The following is a 20606-nucleotide window of genomic DNA, read 5'->3' on the forward strand; positions in this document are numbered from 1 at the left end:
TCTAAATATCACATGAGTTTAATGACTTTTCTGGGCATATGAGATTTTACTTTGTTATAGAAATTATCAGTGTGATTATCGAAAATGTTCTTTCATGTATTCTTTAAACGTCTGTATGAAATATCTGAGAGGTGAGTGAAGGGTCTGGCCCAATGCCAGGAATGCAGTAACAGTGCTTGCTCATTTAGCCCGACTTCCAGAAATGTGCTTTTCTAGGGTACCCTGATAACTAGGTCACAGGGGTCATTGAAATCTATAGGTTGAGTGACCATTTCTTAGTTAAAGTCTTTACTTCACTGTTAGATTAAAGTGTCCTCTCCTTGAGAGGAAGAACATGTTATGTTTTGGGAAGAGTCTCCTGTTTAGAGCCTGGCCAAATCCAGCCTTGAAGAAGATGTGTGTGTTAGTATTTTTGGTTACAGATTAAGGACCAAGTGGCTTTATCGGAGATTGACTGACTTGTTTTCTTCGACATGTTGGTGACTAGCAACCCAGATCTGCGACCTGGAAGGTCACGACGTGCCTAAATTAAGGATCTGAGTGTCAGCCACATAATTGATGGAGATATGCTTCAGTCTATCTGTTTATGTGCGGAAAATGTGTGTTTATCTATTTCTTAGCCAATCAGAATAATTCAACCTGAAGCAATGACATAGCTTAGACCTTGGTGAAGTGTATAATTGCTGTGATCTTTGTAACTGTAAGCGGGGCGGCCTACGAACTCATGTGTGAGTCTTGAAGCTGACTTCTGCCTGATGAAACTGCAAACTATCTGACTATCTGACTGATCTGAATTCTGACTCGTGTCTTAAATTGACTGCACTTCTAACTCCTTGGGTCGTTAACTGTAAATCCCTTAACACTGAATAGAGAAAAAATAAATAAAGGTCTTTATTTGACAAAAGCCAAGTTTTGTCTTTTTATAGTTTTGTCTTTGAAGTCTGACATTTTAGAGTTTTGTATAGACCTTGTGTATATAAAGCACTTATCCATATATGCATGTACACAAAGTTAACAATTTATTAAACTGTACTAAAACTGCACTCAAATATATTTACTTTAAAGCATTAATTGCCATTAAAATCTCTACACTAATAACTGCAACTTCAGTGATAAACAAGGTTTTCTATTATGTCCTGAGCCTGTATTATTGTATTCATATTCATGATTGAGGTGTGTCTCATTTACATTTTACATTTATGCATTTGGCAGACGCTTTTAACCAACACATTTACATTCTTATCAGTTCTTGCTTTCTCTGGAAATCGAACCCATGATATTGGCGTTGCAAGCACCAACGCTCTACTGTTTGAGCTACAGGAAAGTCTTCAGGAAGAGGAAGAGGAAGAGCTACAGGGGGTGTCTCACCCCACCCTCACTGTATCCAAATACTATGCCTTCTTTACTTAAAGGGATACTTCACCTCTGAGAAGATGAATGTGTATTTAAAATAGGTCATTTAAGAAGAAATGTGAAGAAATTTTTGAATTTGGAGCTTTCTAGACTGAGAAAAGCCAGAAAATGTATTTTTGGCTTATGTGGATGAAAGACAACAACTCCCAGAATGCACTTGCTTCGCTGCCTTAGGAGGCCACGCCTACCGGTAAGAGTGCGCAGTTGTTGAAAACAACAAAGCTAGCCTACGTGATGAGTTTACGAGGGATAGAGATCGTCCAAAATGTCCGGGATTCGGCTTTTGCGTTCTACAGTCGCCATTCATCATGTTTACTGTGGCGAGCAGGGCGAGGCTGACGGCCGCGGGAGAACGGCGCGAGGCCGGTGGCGTCATTACTGAGACGCGCCGGGTCTCGCATCTCTCACGGAGGAGCGGGAATTTTTCTTAGCAATGGTAAAATGCACATCAACCGATCACTTGTTTAGCGTTCATGTAAACACTACATTCAAATTCACCAATCGGAATGAATTCAGTTAGATTGAAAGGTGTGCATGTAAACAAGGAATAGCCTAGCGACCGCAGAAAGCAAAAGCTGAATCCCGGACATTTTGAACGATCAAGTCCGGGAAAAGGAGGATGGTTACTTACTCAGCTTTCTCCTACTATTCAGCTTTCTCCACAGAACAAGAGCTTGCTAGCTTAGCTTCCAAAGAAAGGCTGACTGTGTGTAGCCTACATTCTGTGAGTGAGATCCCACCCTGTATGGGCGGGCTGAAAACATGCGGAACAACGCCATCTACTGCCTGTAGTCTTTAGCCTCTGTCCAGAAAATCCTCCGATGACGCAAAATGACGATTTTTGCGTCATCGGAGGATTTTTTCCAGACAAAAAATACATAAATCTCTTGTCTCAGGGTCATATGAGGGTGGAAAGCATGGTAATTCGAAAATACTACAGGTTTTCTACTAATACAAAGCTTAATGCTAAATCCTGAAGTAACCCTTTAAAAAAGAAGAGTTTTTGAGACAGGGCAATTCTTAATTTTTTTATTTACTTTTCACTAATTTCCTCCACTTCTATAGATATCTTTCTCTAGTTGTATTCACTCATTTCTGCATTCTGACATTACGCAAGAGTACATATTTGTAATACTTGTTGTACTATAGGCTATGTAAATGTAGTTTGAAATAAAGTGAAGCATTTCTGGGAAAGACAGCATTCACATTTGCAAGAAAACATAAGAAAAAGGCATTTTTATATTGTATCTGCTTTTCCAAATAGAAACAAATCACATAAACGATGAATGGGTTCATACAAACTATACAGTTTATAAAACACTGCATCTTTTTAAAAGGTAGTGTATTCAGTAAAAAATAAACATAGGGGATAGAGATGGGCATAGAAATGTTACTGAAGTGCTTATATCCAGTAAAAGATTAAAGGGATTGTTTACCCAAAATTGAAATTTCTGTCATTGATTACTCACCTTAATATCGTTCCAAACCCGTAAGACTTTAGTTAATCTCCGGAACACAAATGAAGATCTTTTTAATGAAATCTGAGAGATCTCCATCCCTCCATTGACAGACTACGAAACTACCACTTTCAAGCCACAGAACGGTAAAGACATCATTAAAGTAATCCATGTGACTAGTGGTTTAACCTCAGTTTTATGAACCTACAGCAAGTGCTTTGTGCAAAAAATTTGTCATGTGATTAAAATACTTGTCCATTTTGTACTTTATATCTTATTTGAAATATCATGTATAAATGATGTTTTCAAATAGCCTATTGAAAAGATGGCAAATCAGCACTGTATGTAAAGGTGCCTCCAATATCATATTTCAATAAAGTTCCTATTTGTGCAAGCACTTATATCAACTTTACAGCAAAAATGGCATATATATTCAACAAAAGGCTGCTTAATGCTGCATCTGTAAGAACACTTTTAGTCAATTTGTCTTTATGATGACAATGTTTATTGGCATCCAGAAGCACAGCTTTACGCTCGAAATAAATAAATATAGACCTTTTCACTTTGACAGACCTTTCACTTTAAAAGTGTGTACTCACTGCCAAACATTCCTTTGCATCAGCTTGTGTCAGCAGGTTTGTAATTTGCTTCTTGATTTATGTTCTTATCATCTTACACTCTTTTCCCAGTACATTACCAAAATCTTCCTCATATCTAACATTCAATACATACACATTTTTTTTCATTTTCAGTAAGTGTAAACCAGTCTAACCAGTGAACCCCCCCAAACCCCACACCTATGACAGGAACTGAGCTCACGTAATAAAAACCGAAAGCCACTTTGCTGCTTAGTATATATATGTGTGTGTCATTTATTAGACAGAGACTAGAGACCATCATTTTGTCTTTTGAAACTCAAGGAAGATGAAGCTCTCATAATACACTGAATCTACTTGTGAGTATTATAGTATATAATATTCTTAATTTGAGTTATTGTAGACCATGTTTTTTAACAGTTAAGTAAAATGTATTTTAAATTGAACCATGTCCTTTATTTTTGAAATATTTCATAATCCAAATGCATACATATTATTGCATATTAAATAAGAATTACTTATGTACTTGTGTACATCGTACATAAACAATTTATTTTTATTATGTTTTTAATATATTTTCCACATTCTTGAAAGATTGAATGAGTATATATCTTTAGATGATGTTCATAGAGAGTATATGTCTTACAAATCAACATTATTATAAAAATATTGCCAGAAAACTGCCAGGCTTTGAAGTAAGAGATGGAGGACCGGGATGAAAGCAGTGGCATTCAAAGGTAAACTACAATCAAATACTGGAGAGAAGCTTATTTTATATATTCATTGACATTATTGAAATACGTTTGTTTTGTGTATAATAGGAATGCAGGAACATGCATGGATAAAGAAGTAGGAGAAGAAGAAGAAGAAGAAGAAGAAGAAGAAACTGAGGGTATAGAAGTGAATTCATTTTTATCATTTATTTTGATCATATCATTTTCATGTATTCATAGGATAATGTCTTAAGAATACATGAAATAATGTCATTATGTAAATAATGTCATTTCTCAGATTACGGGTAAACTATAAGTCATGTGTGGGATGAGTTTTATAAAAACTGTAAACACTGTAGCTCTATTAAACCTTGATTTGTGCATCTAAAAAAGGCCAAAGCAGCAACACTGGCTCAACCAGTTGCGTGAGTTTGTGGCAGGACCATCTGTTTGTATATGAAGATAAAAACAAAATAACCTGATATTATATTTTCAGTTCTGTTTGGTGTCAGCGGCAGATAAATTATACACTTCATCTTCAACAAAAGCATTGATCCTTAAATTATTTTCCAAATATTCCCTCTCCCTCAGGTCACATTAGATTCACTGATGTAGGCCCGCACTCAGTGCGCTTCGAGTGGGGAGATCCAGATGTGGCTGCGAATGGACAACAAAAATTCCAGATCGAATGGAAGAATGAAGAAAAAGATTATACTAAAACAACATATGAAAACCGTTTTGAGATAAAACAGCTTTCGCCTGGCACAAGTTATAACATCACAGTAGTGGCGGTTGAGGATAAGAAGAGTTTCTCCGCATCTGTGTGTACAGGTAAACTATAGCAAGCTGCTTACATTTGTCATGTAAATTATATTATGATGAAGTACTTTTAAATTATAAAAGCTACGTGATGCATTTTGTTACTAATTATAAGTTAAAATAAAGAACATTTAAAGTTGATTTAAGGAAATTAAATCTTCAAACATGTAAGTGCCATTGTTTTGTCTCAAGATGTACACCAGGAATGTTTTTTTTCTTTTCTAAGGCATGTTTATAAAAGCTACTTAAATGTCCTAATTGAACTAATGTTTAATCCTGGCTTAATCTAAGCCCTGTCTGTGAAACCAGCTAGGCCTAGATGTGTATTTGAATCACATTCAATAGTCTTTGGGAAAGGATTATACAATTTTAAAGTTTATGGTTCACTGATCTCATGAAATCAAGACTAAAATTACAAATTGTCAATCTGGAAAATGTCTTAAAGTCAGCATGAAACAGACGTTGTGATAGTCTTTTCTTCCATATTGTGAAGTGACTTCTTGAACAAGAAAAACTGTAGGTGGGCCTTGATGTTGTCCATCGGCACTGATGGGTCATTGGATGGTTGGTGGTTCAAAATTGGTAATTCTTATTTTTTATGAAATATTGCAGTATTTATTATAATGATTTATCCATGCACATGGTTATTTTTTTAAATGCATGTGTTCTCATAATCTTTAATCAAAATAAATAGCAAAGGCAGGACAATGTCACTTGCATGAGATTGAGGTCTCTGCAGAACAAAAGTGGGCGTTACTAAATTTGCCTTCATATTGGTGGGTGTTTCTAAATCATGCAATGAAAATGATGCCCCTTACCTGACCCCACCCCTAAACACATCCTTCTCACTCATAAAAAAACAAGATGAAAATGTTTATTTCTCCTTACACTATAATTTATAACTCATTACACTTTAATTTCATTAGTAGCAGTAGCGATCTTATCTATGGTGACTACTTAATTTTAAAACACTCATTGATATATTATACTCCATTTAAGCAATATCAGAAAGCAAAAGTGCTGTTGTTCTGAAAAATGCATGAAATTATTAAATGATTGATTATTGATTATTAATGCTCAGTTGCTCACCAAAACAGCTTTAATGAATCAGTGTCTTTGAATGTTAGATGTTAGATGCTAGATGCCTTTATTCATCCCCACAGGGGAAATTCAGATGTCCAGCAGCATATAGTGTGTGTTGTCTACCAACAAGCATTCTCACTGCAACACACTCATAAAAACAGATAATAACAGTTAATAAAAAAGAGTCACAAAACGTAATCGGTTACCTAACGTAACCTCTGTTCTCTCTAGAAGAGGGAACGAGTATTGCGTAAGTTGCTTACGCTACGGGTAAAGTCATCTTTTCTCGAGATATGAAGCCAAAAATTATCCTTAATTTTTATAATCTTGTCAACGCAGTGCAGCAGCAGTCAGACCTAGAGCAGGCTATCTAGCGTGCTCATTGGCTGCCCTGCGGCAACTGCAGCAGCCTACCACTGAGCCTGGCGTGACGTGGCGCCCTCACCAGAGGTTACGTTAGGTAACCGTTTACGTTCTCTTACGAGAGGTTCTCTCGTATTGCGTAAGTTGCTTACGCTACGGGAACACCCTTGTCAACGCTGTGCGCGCCCAGCATCCACTGAATGAGTCCCAGGGAAAGCCCGGGGAACACGATAAGTGGGAGCCGGGCGGCCAACAGAATGGCTAGCGCATGTACATAAGCACACAGTAGGGAGTGCAGAGCGGCCCAGCCGGTCTGAACTGAAACTGACACAAACCTTCATAGTGCAGCTCAACCAGGAGAGCTAAATCGAACAGCAGTAGCCTGCGCACGAGAATGTGGGCAGGGCATACGCGCGACTAAGACTGATAAAAAGTTTTGCAGGGCGGGAACTTCCAGGTTGTAAAACCTAACAAATGTAGAGGGGGAGGCCCAGCCCGCCGCCGTACAAATGTCATGAATAGAAATCCTGCTGGACCAAGCCCACGACGAAGCCATGCCTCTAGTGGAGTGAGCTCTGATGCCTAAGGGGCACTGCAGGTCTTTAGATGCGTAAGCAGCCGCAATAGCGTCCACTATCCATCTGGACAGACTGTGTTTCGAGGCGGCGAGACCCTTGGTGCGCCCACCAAACGAAACGAAAAGCTGCTCCGAGTGCCTGACAGCGGCGGAGCGCGTGATGTAATTTCTCAGTGCTCTGACAGGGCAGAGGAGGTTATTATCGACCTCGCTGCCGGATGCCGGCAAAGCTGAGAGAGAAATGACTTGCGCTCTGAAGGGAGTGCCCATCACTTTGGGGACATAACCGTGCCTCGGTTTGAGAATGACGTTCGAGTCATTAGGTCCGAACTCAAGGCACACGGCGTTAACTGATAACGCGTGTAGGTCCCCCACACGTTTGACTGAAGACAGGGCTATCAGAAAAACGGTCTTGAGCGTGAGATATTTGAAATCCACAGTTTCTATCGGTTCAAAGGGATGCGCTTTCAGGGCCTCTAGGACCAGGGAAAGATCCCAGATAGGAACCGAAGGGGGCCGCGGGGGATTCATCCTCCTGGCTCCTCTAAGGAAGCGGATGATGAACTCGTTCCTTCCTAATGCGCGGCCCTACGCCGAGTCGGCGAACGCTGAAATGGCCGCAACATACACTTTGAGCGTGGAGGGGGACCTGCCCATGTCCAACAGCTCTTGAAGGAAGCAAAGCACCTGCGCGACCCCACACGTATGTAGATCCAAATCTTTGGCGGTGCACCACTTATCGAACACAGACCATTTAGACGCGTAGAGCCGTCTCGTAGAGGGAGCTCTAGACTGTGTGATCGTGTTCACAACCCCTTTTGGCAGGTCAACGGGTATTCGTTGATTATCCATGCATACAGAGACCAGCGCTCTGGATGAGGATGCCAGATCGAGCCGCGGGCTTGAGAGAGAAGGTTTCTCCTCACCGGGATCGGCCATGGGGCTGTATCTGCCAGCCGCATTAATTCCGGGAACCACGTTTGATTCGCCCAGTGCGGGGCAATGAGGAGCACCGAGTGGCGCGCTTCCCTGATTCTCCCGATGACCTGTGGCAACAGTGAGACCGGGGGGAAAGCGTACAGCGGGCCGCTGGGCCAGGTTTGGGCCAGCGCATCCTCGCTCTTTGAAAAGAACCTTTGGCAGTGAGCGTTGTCTTTTGACGCAAAAAGGTCGACTTTCGCTTTGCCGAAAAGGCGCCACAATAACTGGACTGTCTGGGGATGCAAACACCATTCCCCCGGGGGAACATTGTCTCTGGACAGCCTGTCTGGACCATCGTTCAGGTGACCGGGCACATGCGCGGCTCTCAGCGAGCGCAGTGAGTGCTGAGCCCAAACGAGGAGGCGTTCCGCCAGGGCGCAGAGAATTTTGGATCTGACGCCACCCTGACGGTTCACGTAGGACACCACTGACGTATTGTCTGTGCGGACTAGTACATGGTGATCCCGCAGGTATGGGAGGAAGTGCTTCAGCGCATTCTCGACCGCCAGCATCTCTAAACAGTTTATATGAAGGCGATTCTCCTGGTCTGACCAGAGGCCATAGACCGGTCTGCCCTCGAAAAGAGCCCCCCAACCTAGGTTGGAGGCATCTGTCGAGACAACCTTTCGGTGCGAGACAACTCCCATTGTCACCCCCGTGTGGTACCATTCGCCCTGATTCACACTGACTCGCAGGCCGACCGGCAGTCCAGGCTCGGTGAGGCACTCGCGCTTTCAGCCAGCGTTGTAGCGGGCGCATGCGCAGTAAGCCCAGCTGGAGCACAGCTGCAGCTGATGCCATATGGCCCAACATTTTCTGAAATGTTCTCAGCGGAACGCGGCTGCCTGTGTGGAAAGACGCGGCGAGATGTCGAATGCGGCGCGCGCGCTGCGTTGACAATCTGGCCGTCATAGCCACCGAGTCCAGTTCTATTCCTAGAAAGGAAATTGACTGACTGGGCAGTAATGAGCTCTTGATCCAGTTGACCGAGAGACCCAGGATTTCCAGATGGCTGAGGAGCGCTGTTCTGTGAGACATGAGCTCTGTCTCTGACTGCGCTAGTATCAGCCAATCGTCCAGATAGTTCAATATCCGCATCCGCTGCCTTCTCAGGGGAGCGAGAGCCGCGTCCATGCACTTCGTGAATGTACGAGGTGCCAAAGACAGGCCGAACGGCAGGACGGTGTATTGATATACCTGACCATCGAAGGCGAATCTCAAGAATGGCCTGTGACAGGGTATAATCTGGATCTGAAAATATACGTCTTTCAGATCGAGAGAGATAAACCAGTCCCTCGGGCGAATTTGCGCGAGGATTTGTCTGGTTGTGATCATTTTGAACGGCCGTCTCATGAGAGCTTTGTTCAAATATCTCAGATCTAAAATAGGTCTTAGAGCTCCGTCCTTCTTGGGTACGAGGAAATAACGGCTGTAAAAGCCCGTCTCGCTCAGAGAAGGATGCACCTTTTCTATAGCCCCCTTGCACAGCAGCTTTGCTATTTCTGCCTGAAGTAGGTGCGCTACTTCTGTATTCACTCTCGTCTCGGTCCGTGCTCGAAAGCGCGGGGGACGGCAAGCGAATTGTAGCGAATAGCCCTGCTTTATAGTATTCAGCACCCATTCTGACACGCCCGGAATCGCTTCCCATGCTTTCGCACGCATAGCTAGGGGTCGAATGGTCTCTGGGTTCAGATCGCCGCACTGCGCGGGATGGGGAACCTGCATCAGAGAGGATGGGGCGGCGCGCGCGGCTCGGTCGCTATGGACGGAGAACATTTTGTGGCTAGAAACCCGTGGCGCGAGAGCGGCGAAGGGGTTAACGTGTTTATTGGTAAGTGCGCGGGCTCGTGAGCGGGCGCAGGGCTTACATAGGCAACACAGCCAGTGTTTGGGAGCTTTAAAGGATCTGAACCCCGGGACAACTGTGTAACAGAGCGGGCAGTGGGTAGGTGTGGGCACGGGATCGTGGGCACATTTCCTACACTTAGCACTCGAGCGGCGCGTGCCCGCTTTATGAGAGTGCGCTCTGTGGGAGGTACCGGGGGAATCGTGCTTGTGTGTAGGGGTGAACACAGAGATGTGGGCACATTTTCTACACTCATAACACCATCGGCGTGAGCCGGATAACCAGACATTACACTCTTTTTTAGATTTCTCTGGGTCGCCGTGAAAACGGCGTTTGTGTGCAGGCGAGCGAGTTGTATAACTGACTCGTTGGCTGCGGTGTACACTGCTGCAGTAGCCTTTTCTAAGGGGACTGACAGAGGTGGGCGCTTTGATGGCGGTCCGACCGCGGCGGGACTCAGCCATCTTTTCCTCCCTGCGGTTGCTAGGAGGACTTCGCGGGCTCGGGCTTCAGCGATATCTTGGGCCGGGGTCCCCGAGGGGGAGGCGGTCTGTGACGGCTGGTCGAGCGCGATCTAGGGCGGCCGCCTTGTCGTTGCTGCGAAGACGGAGGCTGAGAAGAGCGCTGAGACGAGCTGCGTGCAGGAGGCTGATTCTGAGAGCGGCCTGCAGCTGAGCTCGAGCGGCGGGGCAGGAAGAGATTCCTAGCCTGCGACGCCTTCTGTACCTCCGAAAAACGATCCACAATCCCGCTTACCGCTGGGCCGAAGAGACCGGTGGGGGAGAGCGGGGCGTTGAGGAACACGGAGCGCTCAGATTCGCTCATATCCGCGAGCGTCAGCCAAAGATGTCTTTCGGTGACGGTGAGCGAAGCCATGGATCTCCCGATGGCTTGTGCTGCGGACTTTGTAGCGCGAAGCGAGAGATCCGTCGCGCTGCGCAGGTCCGTCAGGACAGCGTGGTCCGGGCCTTTCTCATCCATTTCGCGGAGGAGATCGGCTTGAAGGATCTGGAGCACAGCCATCGAATGCAGGGCGGAAGCAGCCTGGCCGGCGGCAGTGAAAGCGCGGCCGACGAGAGCTGATGTGGTCCTGCAGGCTTTGGACGGCAGGGCAGACTTTGAGCGCCATCTAGCGGATGGCGGGCAAAGGTGCGTTGCGACAGCCTCTTCTACCGGGGGAATTTGAGTATATCCCTTCTCGACGGCCCCGTCTACTTGAGAGAGGGTCGAGGAGACCGGAGAGCGGAGTCTAGCGGAGAAGGGGGCGCTCCAAGACTTCGAGAGCTCGGTGTGAAGCTCAGGCAGGAAGGGTGCTGACCTAGAGGCAGGCGCTTGGCGGTGGCTAGGCAGAAACACCCGGCGAGTCTGTTGGGCGCGGGCGCCTTCGGTGGGGACCACTCGAGGCCCAGTTGGTCGACCGCCTTAGTGAGGAGGCGGAGAAGCTCCGCGTCGACATTGGCGCGGGACCTGCTAGACTCCCGTGTCGAAGAGGAGGCGGAGCGGTGAGACCCGGACCACTCTTCGCTGTCCGAAGCGAGAAGAGAGCAGCTGTCGCCGATAGCAGCCTCGTCCGCTTCATCGCCTGAGGCGACGGCAGTGCGGGCGAGAGCCGGCAGCTGCGCGTCAGAAAAGGGGGGCGGAGAAGGAGAGAGCGAGGCTCGCGGGAAGGGATCCGGCGAGCACTCAGCTGCTGCATCGGGCTCCAGTGGCCTCTGGGAGCGGCGCTGCTTCTTGCGCGGCCCGGTGAAGGCAGGCGGAGAGACAGCGGGAGCGTCGAACGAGGCGAGTCGAGCCCGCAGGGTCGACATCGACAGTTCTTCGCAGAATTCGCAGCCCCCGGAAGAGAGAGCGAGGGCTGCGTGGTCTCGTCCCAGGCAGAGAGCGCAGATCACGTGGCGGTCCCTGTCGCTGAGCGGGGCTCTGCACGAGCCGCAGGAAATGCGAGGCATTTTGAAACAAACGCCTCGTGCTCTTTTAGAAAAGTGTGTCGCGGCGGCGAGCACACAGTGAAGCACAGTACTGCCGTGCAAAGGCAAAAGACCGTAACTTCGTTTTTGGTCGAAAATGAGTTATTTATATTTTTGGCACATTCAAGACCTCCTTTATCATGTGGATAAGTATCTTAAATCAATTCCGTTGTTTTTTCGAGAAAATAATGAATTGTCTTAACAGTAACTTCCAAAAGCCCATGAGAAACAAAGGCAGAACACCGTAACATCAGTTACGGCTCTTTGGCTTTGTTTTGGAACGCTCGAAATTGAGTTACGGTATTCTGCCTTTGTTTAGCCGCGCGTCAATATGAAGTTACTGTGTCGGTGTTCTATCAAATAATGCTACCTACCAGATTGTACTGTTATCTGCCTTTGTTTTAATGTTAAAATTACGGTGTAGCCTGTGTACTTTGTACAGCTGCCATCAGTCCCTCTAACTTCTAATGTCCTCAGAGCTTTGTCCTGCACAACTGCGGTCAGAACATTTAGTATGGTCTGAACCCGCCGTCGACAAACGTGCGATAACGATCGCGAAGGATTATGCAGAGTTGACAGAAAAACGTTATGCATTGCCGTATCAGATGAATACAACCAAGAATTAAAGCCCCGCCTCACTCAGTTCGGGTACAGGACCTGGTTGAAACCATAGGTTGAAACACTCATGCTATTGTCTAGCTGGCAGAGTGCCAAAACTTCGCCGGCGCCTTCAGCCCCGCCCTAAACACGGTCGAGCCAACGCTGGACTAATATATCTATGGACGTATTTTGTCATGTCAAATGTATTAATAATGCCATCAGAATGCAACCAAAGCCCAGGATAGCAATAAGTAGATGGCAATAAATAATTGTAAATCATACAAAATAAATGCCATGATCACTAGATTTTATACAGGTGTTACTATAATGATTTTGTTAATGGTGATCAGCAACCAAATATTGAGAATGTGGAAGTTACTGCCTTTTGCCTTGGTATGACTTCTCACTTTTTGCTGACAATACAAAGGCAGAGTACAGTAACTTTAAAATAGTGGTCAAAAGTCAAGTTTGAGCTCAATTTTTTTTATGTATATAATTTCCATTACTAAAACATCTATTTGCCAGATTTCCAGTGTCCTACCTATAATTAATTTGACGGGACAACTAAAAATCTTTAAAGTCATTTTTCTCAGTTCCACACTCTAGCGACTTAAGGTCTTTTGCCTTTGTAGGGCAGAGTAGTAAAAGGATACTATCGCCGGATAGCGAAGCAGGCACGGATTGCGCCCTCATTGGGCGTGATGTCACGCCAGGCTCAGTGGTAGGGTGCTGCAGTTGCCGCAGGGCAGCCAATGAGCACGCTAGATAGCCTGCTCTAGGTCTGACTGCTGCTGCACTGCGTTGACAAGATTTTAAAAATTAAGGATCATTTTTGGCTTCATATCTCGAGAAAAGATGACTTTACCCGTAGCGTAAGCAACTTACGCAATACGAGAGAACCTCTCGTAAGAGAACAAGCTACTACTATCATTAGTAGTAAATAATTAATGCACTTCAAACAGGTCCATTATGTAGTTTTATGGCGGCCGGAACAAATGATCTCCTGAACCTCTCAGTCCTGCAGCTCATGGAGAGGAATCGGTCACTGCGGCTGCTTTGCTGGGCAACCACAGTGTCATGCAGTGGGTGGCTCCTGTTGCTGAGGATGGATTTCATCATTCTCCTCATTCTTTCCTCCAATGAATGATTCATTGACTCACTCATAAAGATTTGACGCCACCTACTGATGTAACAATGTAACTTACACAAAAAGTCTCAAAGTTGGGTGGCATTATTTATTCTTTGTGTTTACTCATGTGTTGTTGTTGTTTTCCCCAAAGCAATACCAGCACCTGAGAATTTTGAATATGTGTCAGAGGATACAACAACTGTAAAACTAAATTGGACGCCACCACAAAAAATGGATCCCAGTCTCTACAAATTTCAAGTGATTATGTATAAAAATGAAGAGAAAACAGAATCAGTGACTCTGAAATCAAATGAAAATATAAATTTAATGGAAGATCTTCTTCCTGCTACTGAATACAAAGCTACAATAAACACAATACTGAACAATGGCAAACAGAGTGAACCAGCCGTTTTAATCATCCACACAAGTAAGTGACTGCTTTAGGAGCCTGCTCATTTACAGCCAATGCATTTTCATAATATTTAGCCAATGTGCAAATGGAATTGCTATGCACAAAATGATGTTTTATAATCCCGTACAGAGCCACTCTCACCTGAAAACATACAGATCAAAAATGATGCAACTTCAGTTTTTCTGAAATGGAATGATCCGATCATTGATGACAAGATCCCTCACAGATTCAGGGTGATATGGAGAAGCGAAGCCAATGCAATGGAATCTTTTACAGATGAGGCAGAGGTTCATGTATTGAGTTTAAAACCAGGAACTGAATATTCCTTCTCTGTCTGCACTGTAGTTGAGTTAAATGGCACAACAATTGAGAGTGCTCCGGTTACAATCACACATCGCACAAGTGAGTTACTGTTTTGTCCTAATCAAATAATAAGACCAATATGACCCTGCTGAAAGGACCAGCATGAACATCCATACTGATCTAGGTTGGTTTAGGTTAGTGCTGGTTTGGTGCTAGCTCAAAAAGTATAGCATGATGCTAATTACATCAAGGTCATGTGTTCAATCCCCAAGAAATACATGAACTGATCAGATTAATATCCGGAATGCAGGAGTGTGAATGCAAAAGCAGGGGTGGTGTGGCGCAATGGATAAGACACATGCCTTTGGTGTGAGAGACCCGGGTTCGAATCCACTGTGAGACACCAATGTGTCCCTGAGCAAGACACTTAACCCCTAGTTGCTCCAGAGGCGTGCGACCTCTGACATATATAGCAATTGTAAGTCGATTTGGATAAAAGCGTCAGATAAATGTAAAAAGGAAAGCTAGTTATGAAGCTTGTTTGTGGCACCAGCATCCAAAATATACAGTATTTGCTGGTCTTTTCAGCAGAGAATGAAGCATTTCACACAATCATTACTTACAATGATTTGAAACACATATATGAACTGAATAATCTTGCATTTCAGACATAAATATGGAATCTGTTTTGAGAGAACTAGGACTACAAAACCACTTGAAGAATAAACTGACTTTACAGTCTGTGTTGGAATTGAGGAAACCGTCTGATGAGGTCCAAACTGCACATAGTCTTAGATCGTTGCCGTGGCTTTTCATCAGAAAGCTCATGATGGTCAATTCATCAGCCAGAATTATAAAATGTGCTTCAAATTGTAACTCTGAAATTGTAACTAATTCTGGTAACTCTGGTGTCTATGAAGATCAGAAAGGAATCAATCCTCTAGATTTGATCACAGCTCTGTTCCACTGTGCTGATCCTTTCCTCCAGCAAGAAATGGCTCTAAAAATGTCAATGTGTCAGTTCTCTGTGCCTTTGCTGCTGCCAAACTGTGACACAAAGGAGTGTACGTTGATGCTTTGGGCCTTGAGGGACATAACAAAGCAGTTTAGATCTTATTCGTTGGAAGAGGACAGTTTGAATGAAAACAGCATCGTACTAACTCATTTGCCGCTGATCTCTTTCGTCAGACTTGGAAAAAGCAGTGTGTCCAAATCTGAGTTTTTGAACAAACTCCTCAGCAACAATCAGCATCATCATGACACTTTTTTCCACAAGGAACTGGAAAACGGGAACATTCCAAGAAAGATCTCCAATGGGCTTGTTGAAATGAGCTGGTATCTCCCTGGGAGAAAGAAAACTATTGACAAATTCAAAGAGCCAGTAGCCGTAGCAAATCTCCGTGGGGATATTTCTGCCTTTAAGGCCCAATTCGACTTCTTGAGCCAAACATCCTCTGCAGTTTTTCTGTTCTGTGATGATTTGGACTCAAATCAGACATTTCTGGACTCCCTGCAAATTAGTACAAAATTGGTTCTGGTTTGCACCACAGACAGTTCAACTTCAGGAGACAATTTGACAACAAAGTTCAAACCATACTCCAAAATCCTTAGGGATAGAAGCATGAATGATTTTAAGTTTGTTGATACTCTACAGAAGGCTGTTGTTGATATACTTGCAGATTCTACTAAAATGAGTATTGAAAAGATGGCAGAGATGGCACCAGATCTAGGGATTATTGTCGATGAAAACAATACCATTTGTCAAAATGCAAAGAAACGGGCAGACCTAATCACACAAGACATCACAAATATACCAGAATTCAAAATGAAGGAACTGTCATTGCAAGACAAACTATGGAAGGAGTTATCCAAACTGGAGAAAGAGATGTGTCGACTCAAGGCAAAGAATCAAAATATTGAGCACTACAAGAGTGAACTTAAAAGTCAAATCCAGAAACTACGAATGCAACAAGGAAGCAACGACATGAGAGAAACAATGTATCAATTCATCTCTGGCCTGAGCTGCTCCCCATATGAGCAGTTATATTTTCTCAAATGGATGAAAATAAATTTAGATCATCTAACAAGAAAGCACCAGTTAAGGCTTGATGAGCAGTATAAGGAAGCGTGTAATAATCCCAAAGAAGATAAAGAACATCTCAGAGATCTAGAAAAAGAGATGGCCAGTAGCTCTTTAGGAGTTCAACACTTCATGAGAGAGTTGAGTCAACTCTATGAATCAACACACTCCCCAAAAAACAAGATGTACCCTGCCCTGAAGAAGTTGCCAGAAATATGTGCTCAGTTGATGCTGACTGGGTTCCCTGTAGAACTTATTGACGGAGACGCATCAAACATTCCACTGACGTGGATTAGAGATGTGCTTACGGCACTTAACAAACTGACAACACCTCACAACAGGATACGAGTTGTAACAGTTTTAGGAGTCCAAAGCACTGGTAAGTCTACTCTCCTCAACACAATGTTTGGAATTCAGTTTGCTGTTAGCAGTGGAAGATGCACAAGAGGCGCCTTCATGCTTCTAATAGGCATATCTGAGGAATTCCGATCAGAGCTCCAATGTGACTATATCCTTGTGATTGACACCGAGGGATTAAAATCTCCGGAGTTGGCAAAACTAGCAAATAGTTACGAGCACGATAACGAACTTGCAACTGTGGTTGTTGGGCTTAGCGATGTTACTATTGTCAACATTGCCATGGAAAATGCCACAGAAATGAAAGACACTTTGCAAATTGTTGTCCATGCCTTTCTCCGCATGAAAGAGGTGGGGAAAAGGCCCTGTTGTCATTTTGTACATCAAAACACTGCAGATGTCGCTGTGTATGAAAAGACCTTGAGAGAGAGAAAGATTCTTTTGAAACAGCTAGATGAAATGACAGAAGCAGCTGCCAGAATGGAGAAACTTGGCAACAACAAGAAATTTACAGACATTCTAGATTATAACATTGATGGAAACAACTGGTACATCCCTGGATTGTGGCTTGGAGTTCCACCAATGGCACCTGTTAGTACTGGTTACAGTGAGGAGGTGAGCAAGTTGAAGGATGGGATACTTAACATTTTTAAGGTGACAAAAGTCCCAGCACAAAATTTGATGGAATTTGAAGAATGGATACGAAGTCTCTGGAAGGCTGTCCAGTTTGAAAACTTTATTTTCAGTTTTCGAAACAGTCTTGTCGCTGAAGCCTACTCCAAACTTTGTGTTGAGTTTAACACTTGGGAATGGGCCTTCAAGAAGAAGATGATTGGCTGGTACACAAAATCTGAAACCAAAATCACTAACATGAGTGTAATGTCAGTGCGGACAAGAAATGCATTTAACGTTGACAGAGTAGTGGCTGATTTAAAAGATGAAGCTAGTAAAGAGCTTGACAAAGAGGAGAAAAGCCTTTCAGGTAAAATTGAGCAATACTTTGAAAGCGAGGATGAAAATGTTCACCTTGTCGAAAATTACAAGGAGGACTTTTTAAATAGTGCAAAAGGCCTTCGAAGGGAGACTGAGACAGATCTGCGAAACAAACTGGAGAATGTTGTATTGATACAGAAGGGAATTGAAAAGGTGGAGGCTATAAGACAAAATCAAAGGGATACCATGAAAGAAAAAGTGCTCAACTTGATCAGTGCCTGCAGGAATACAAAACACAACCTCTCTGATATTGAACTAAATGAGGAATTTAAAAAAATGTGGGATGACATTGTGAAGCAGTTTTCCCTTACAGCACTACCAAGATGTGATTTGGGGAAGGAAACATACAGATTCCTTCACAGTAACATGGAAACAAAAGGTGGAGCCGTACGTGAGATGCTGTTAAATGTCACCAGTCTAGATCAGTGTGGCACTGGACCTTTTTACGCAATGACTGTAAAAACCAATATATTTAAAAAACTCAAGAATTCCCTTCTACCTACGCAGAGGAATAAAAAACACAAATTCATACAAATGTCATGCGACAGAATAATAAATGAGAGCAAAGTATTTATTTTGTCTAAAACAAGTGTAAAATTAGACTATAGTGCTGACATACAAGAACTGTTGTGCTTCATTGACAAGAAATTGGAAGACTGCAAGGATATAGAGATCAGCCCTGAAATTGAAGCATCTCTCAAGATCCACATTTGCGGGATTGCAGCAAAAGCTTTCCAGAAAATGCATGACGACTACATACAGAGAACTGACCCTTTGACATCTCTTGAAAGGTGCAAAGAGCAATGGTTAGCTGACTTTAAAGACCTCTACTACCAGCGAGACCAGTGTCAGAAGAAGGCCGAGATGTGTGCCCAGCAATGCTTCGCCCCTGCCGTGATGGACTACATCCTGAAACGTCTCGGACCTGACATTGTGGATGAAATGTTGACAGGCGAAAGAGGCGTTGCTTTCAGCACACGAACATTTTTCCAGTGTTCACTTTTAAAACAACTGCTTCAGGATAAAGACTTCGAAAGTATCTTGCAGTATGCGCTAAATTACGAGAAGTTTGTAACCGAGTGGATTTCAGAGAAGATCATTGAACATTTTTCAAAGGAAGACGCTTTTCTCAAGTTAGAGATGAAACATTTAAACGCAATTGTCAGCCAACTCAAAACAGCAATTGAAAGTGCAAAAAGCATGACAAACAACAGCTGCAATTTCGTGACCAATGTCTTCAAATGTCTTGATAAAGAGCTGGTCATACCAATTGACACTCTCAGTGCTACTCTGGCTTTAAACAACTCGGACTCTGCTGAGTTTGCAGATTGCCTTAAATCATCAATAGACAAAATGCATACGACTTTAGAAGATCAGCTACGTAGTGTAAAGGATGTAAGGGTCAAGCTAACCAGACTCACAATGAACAGACCTCAAGAGGTGCTCTTCAGCAGAGTGTTTGGCTGCGGGAAAAAGTGTCCATTCTGCAGTGCGCCTTGTGAAGCTGGAGGAAAAGAACATACTGAGCATTTTGCCTCAGTTCATCGACCACAAGGCATTGATAAATACAGATGGGCTCATACAGAGAAATTAGTCCCTGACATATGCTCATCTGTTGTTGCTAGTGAATTGAGTTTCCGCTGTAAAGAAACAGGACAAAAGTGGCATCCCAATAAAGAATACAGACAAATCTTTCCAAACTGGAGGATTCAGCCTGACACTAGTATTGAGGCCACTGACTTCTGGAAGTACATCTTTGCTAAGTACAACGCAAAATTTGCTAAGAGATACAATTTTAAACCGGCAGACATACCTCGTGATTGGTATACCATCACTGTACATCAGGCAAATAAATGCTTGGATGATACATTCTTATTTTAATTCACAAAAATAATGACGACGGTTAATCACAAGTAGCCTACTGAAATCACTAACCAGGCCATTGAGACTTGAGCATTGAATGTGACCCTGGCTTATGGGGATTTAAAATATTGTACAGCAATTTTCCTTTTGCTTTCCTGAATGACAATCAATGAAGAAATGCCTTGGAATCAGGAATAGGGCTCTCGATGTATTTAACCACAATATTGGTTAACAAAGAAAAACATTTTTATTTTTACTTTATTTTACTATCAATCAATATTTGGATGAGACAAAATGAATGACCTTTTGTAACATGGTTAACAGTTTGTCTTTGTACCATATCATGGTTTGGAGTAGCTGAAAGATTTCTCACTGCACTGTAAACACACTGACTCTTGAAAATCTCTGACACTGTGTAGTGTGTCAATGTAATGTTTGAAATGTTTTATGATTTTACATTCGCCATTCCAATGTGTGTTAATGTAAAAAAAAACATTAATAATGATTTTTTTAAAAACATTTTCTGTACATAATTATAGAAATATACTTAGAAAAATAAAGCTATTGATCTTCATTATTTGGTCTTATGTGTTTCATAATATAAAACACTTATCCATATGCATGTACACACAGTTTATGATTTATTGAGTTGTACTAAAACTGTACTCATATTAAAAATTTTAAAGCATTTATGGTCAAAAAGTTTCTTTACACCAAAAAATGTTATCCAAAATGACAAAAAAAATGGTTCACTTAAAGGCTAAACCTATATTTTAAGCACAACCTAATACTTATGAATAAAAATGTTTGCCAATTATGAAAAAAAAAAAAAAAAAAATGCTGAATGGTATCTACAGGAGGACACTGACTAAAGCTGAGAAATAACTGACATAAAGGAGAGATACAGGATAACAAGAGAATTTAGAATTCAATTCAGTTACAGAGAGAGAGAGAGAGAGAGAGAGAGAGAGTGAGAGAGTGAGAGAGTGAGAGAGAAACATCAGAGTAACATGACAGAAGTTCAAGTACTTTAAAACTTTTACTGTGTAGTGGA

General features: G+C 43.1%; 1 protein-coding gene across 1 annotated transcript; it reads left to right on the top strand.

Annotated features, from left to right (window-relative positions):
• Positions 1-3784: 3784 nt before the first annotated feature.
• On the top strand, positions 3785-19570 carry LOC311300131 (interferon-induced very large GTPase 1-like; the record flags this gene model as incomplete). The annotated part of the gene is made up of 7 exons (XM_084424265.1): positions 3785-3825; positions 4143-4203; positions 4288-4358; positions 4771-5010; positions 13696-13971; positions 14086-14358; positions 14928-19570. Exons 2-7 carry the CDS (start codon positions 4169-4171, stop codon positions 19568-19570), a joined length of 5538 nt encoding a protein of 1845 aa, XP_084280391.1. The 5' UTR covers positions 3785-3825; positions 4143-4168.
• Between the last annotated feature and the right edge of the window lie 1036 nt (positions 19571-20606).

Source organism: Rutilus rutilus (genome assembly GCF_951802725.1).
Source record: "Rutilus rutilus genome assembly, chromosome: 11".
NCBI lineage: Eukaryota > Metazoa > Chordata > Actinopteri > Cypriniformes > Leuciscidae > Rutilus > Rutilus rutilus.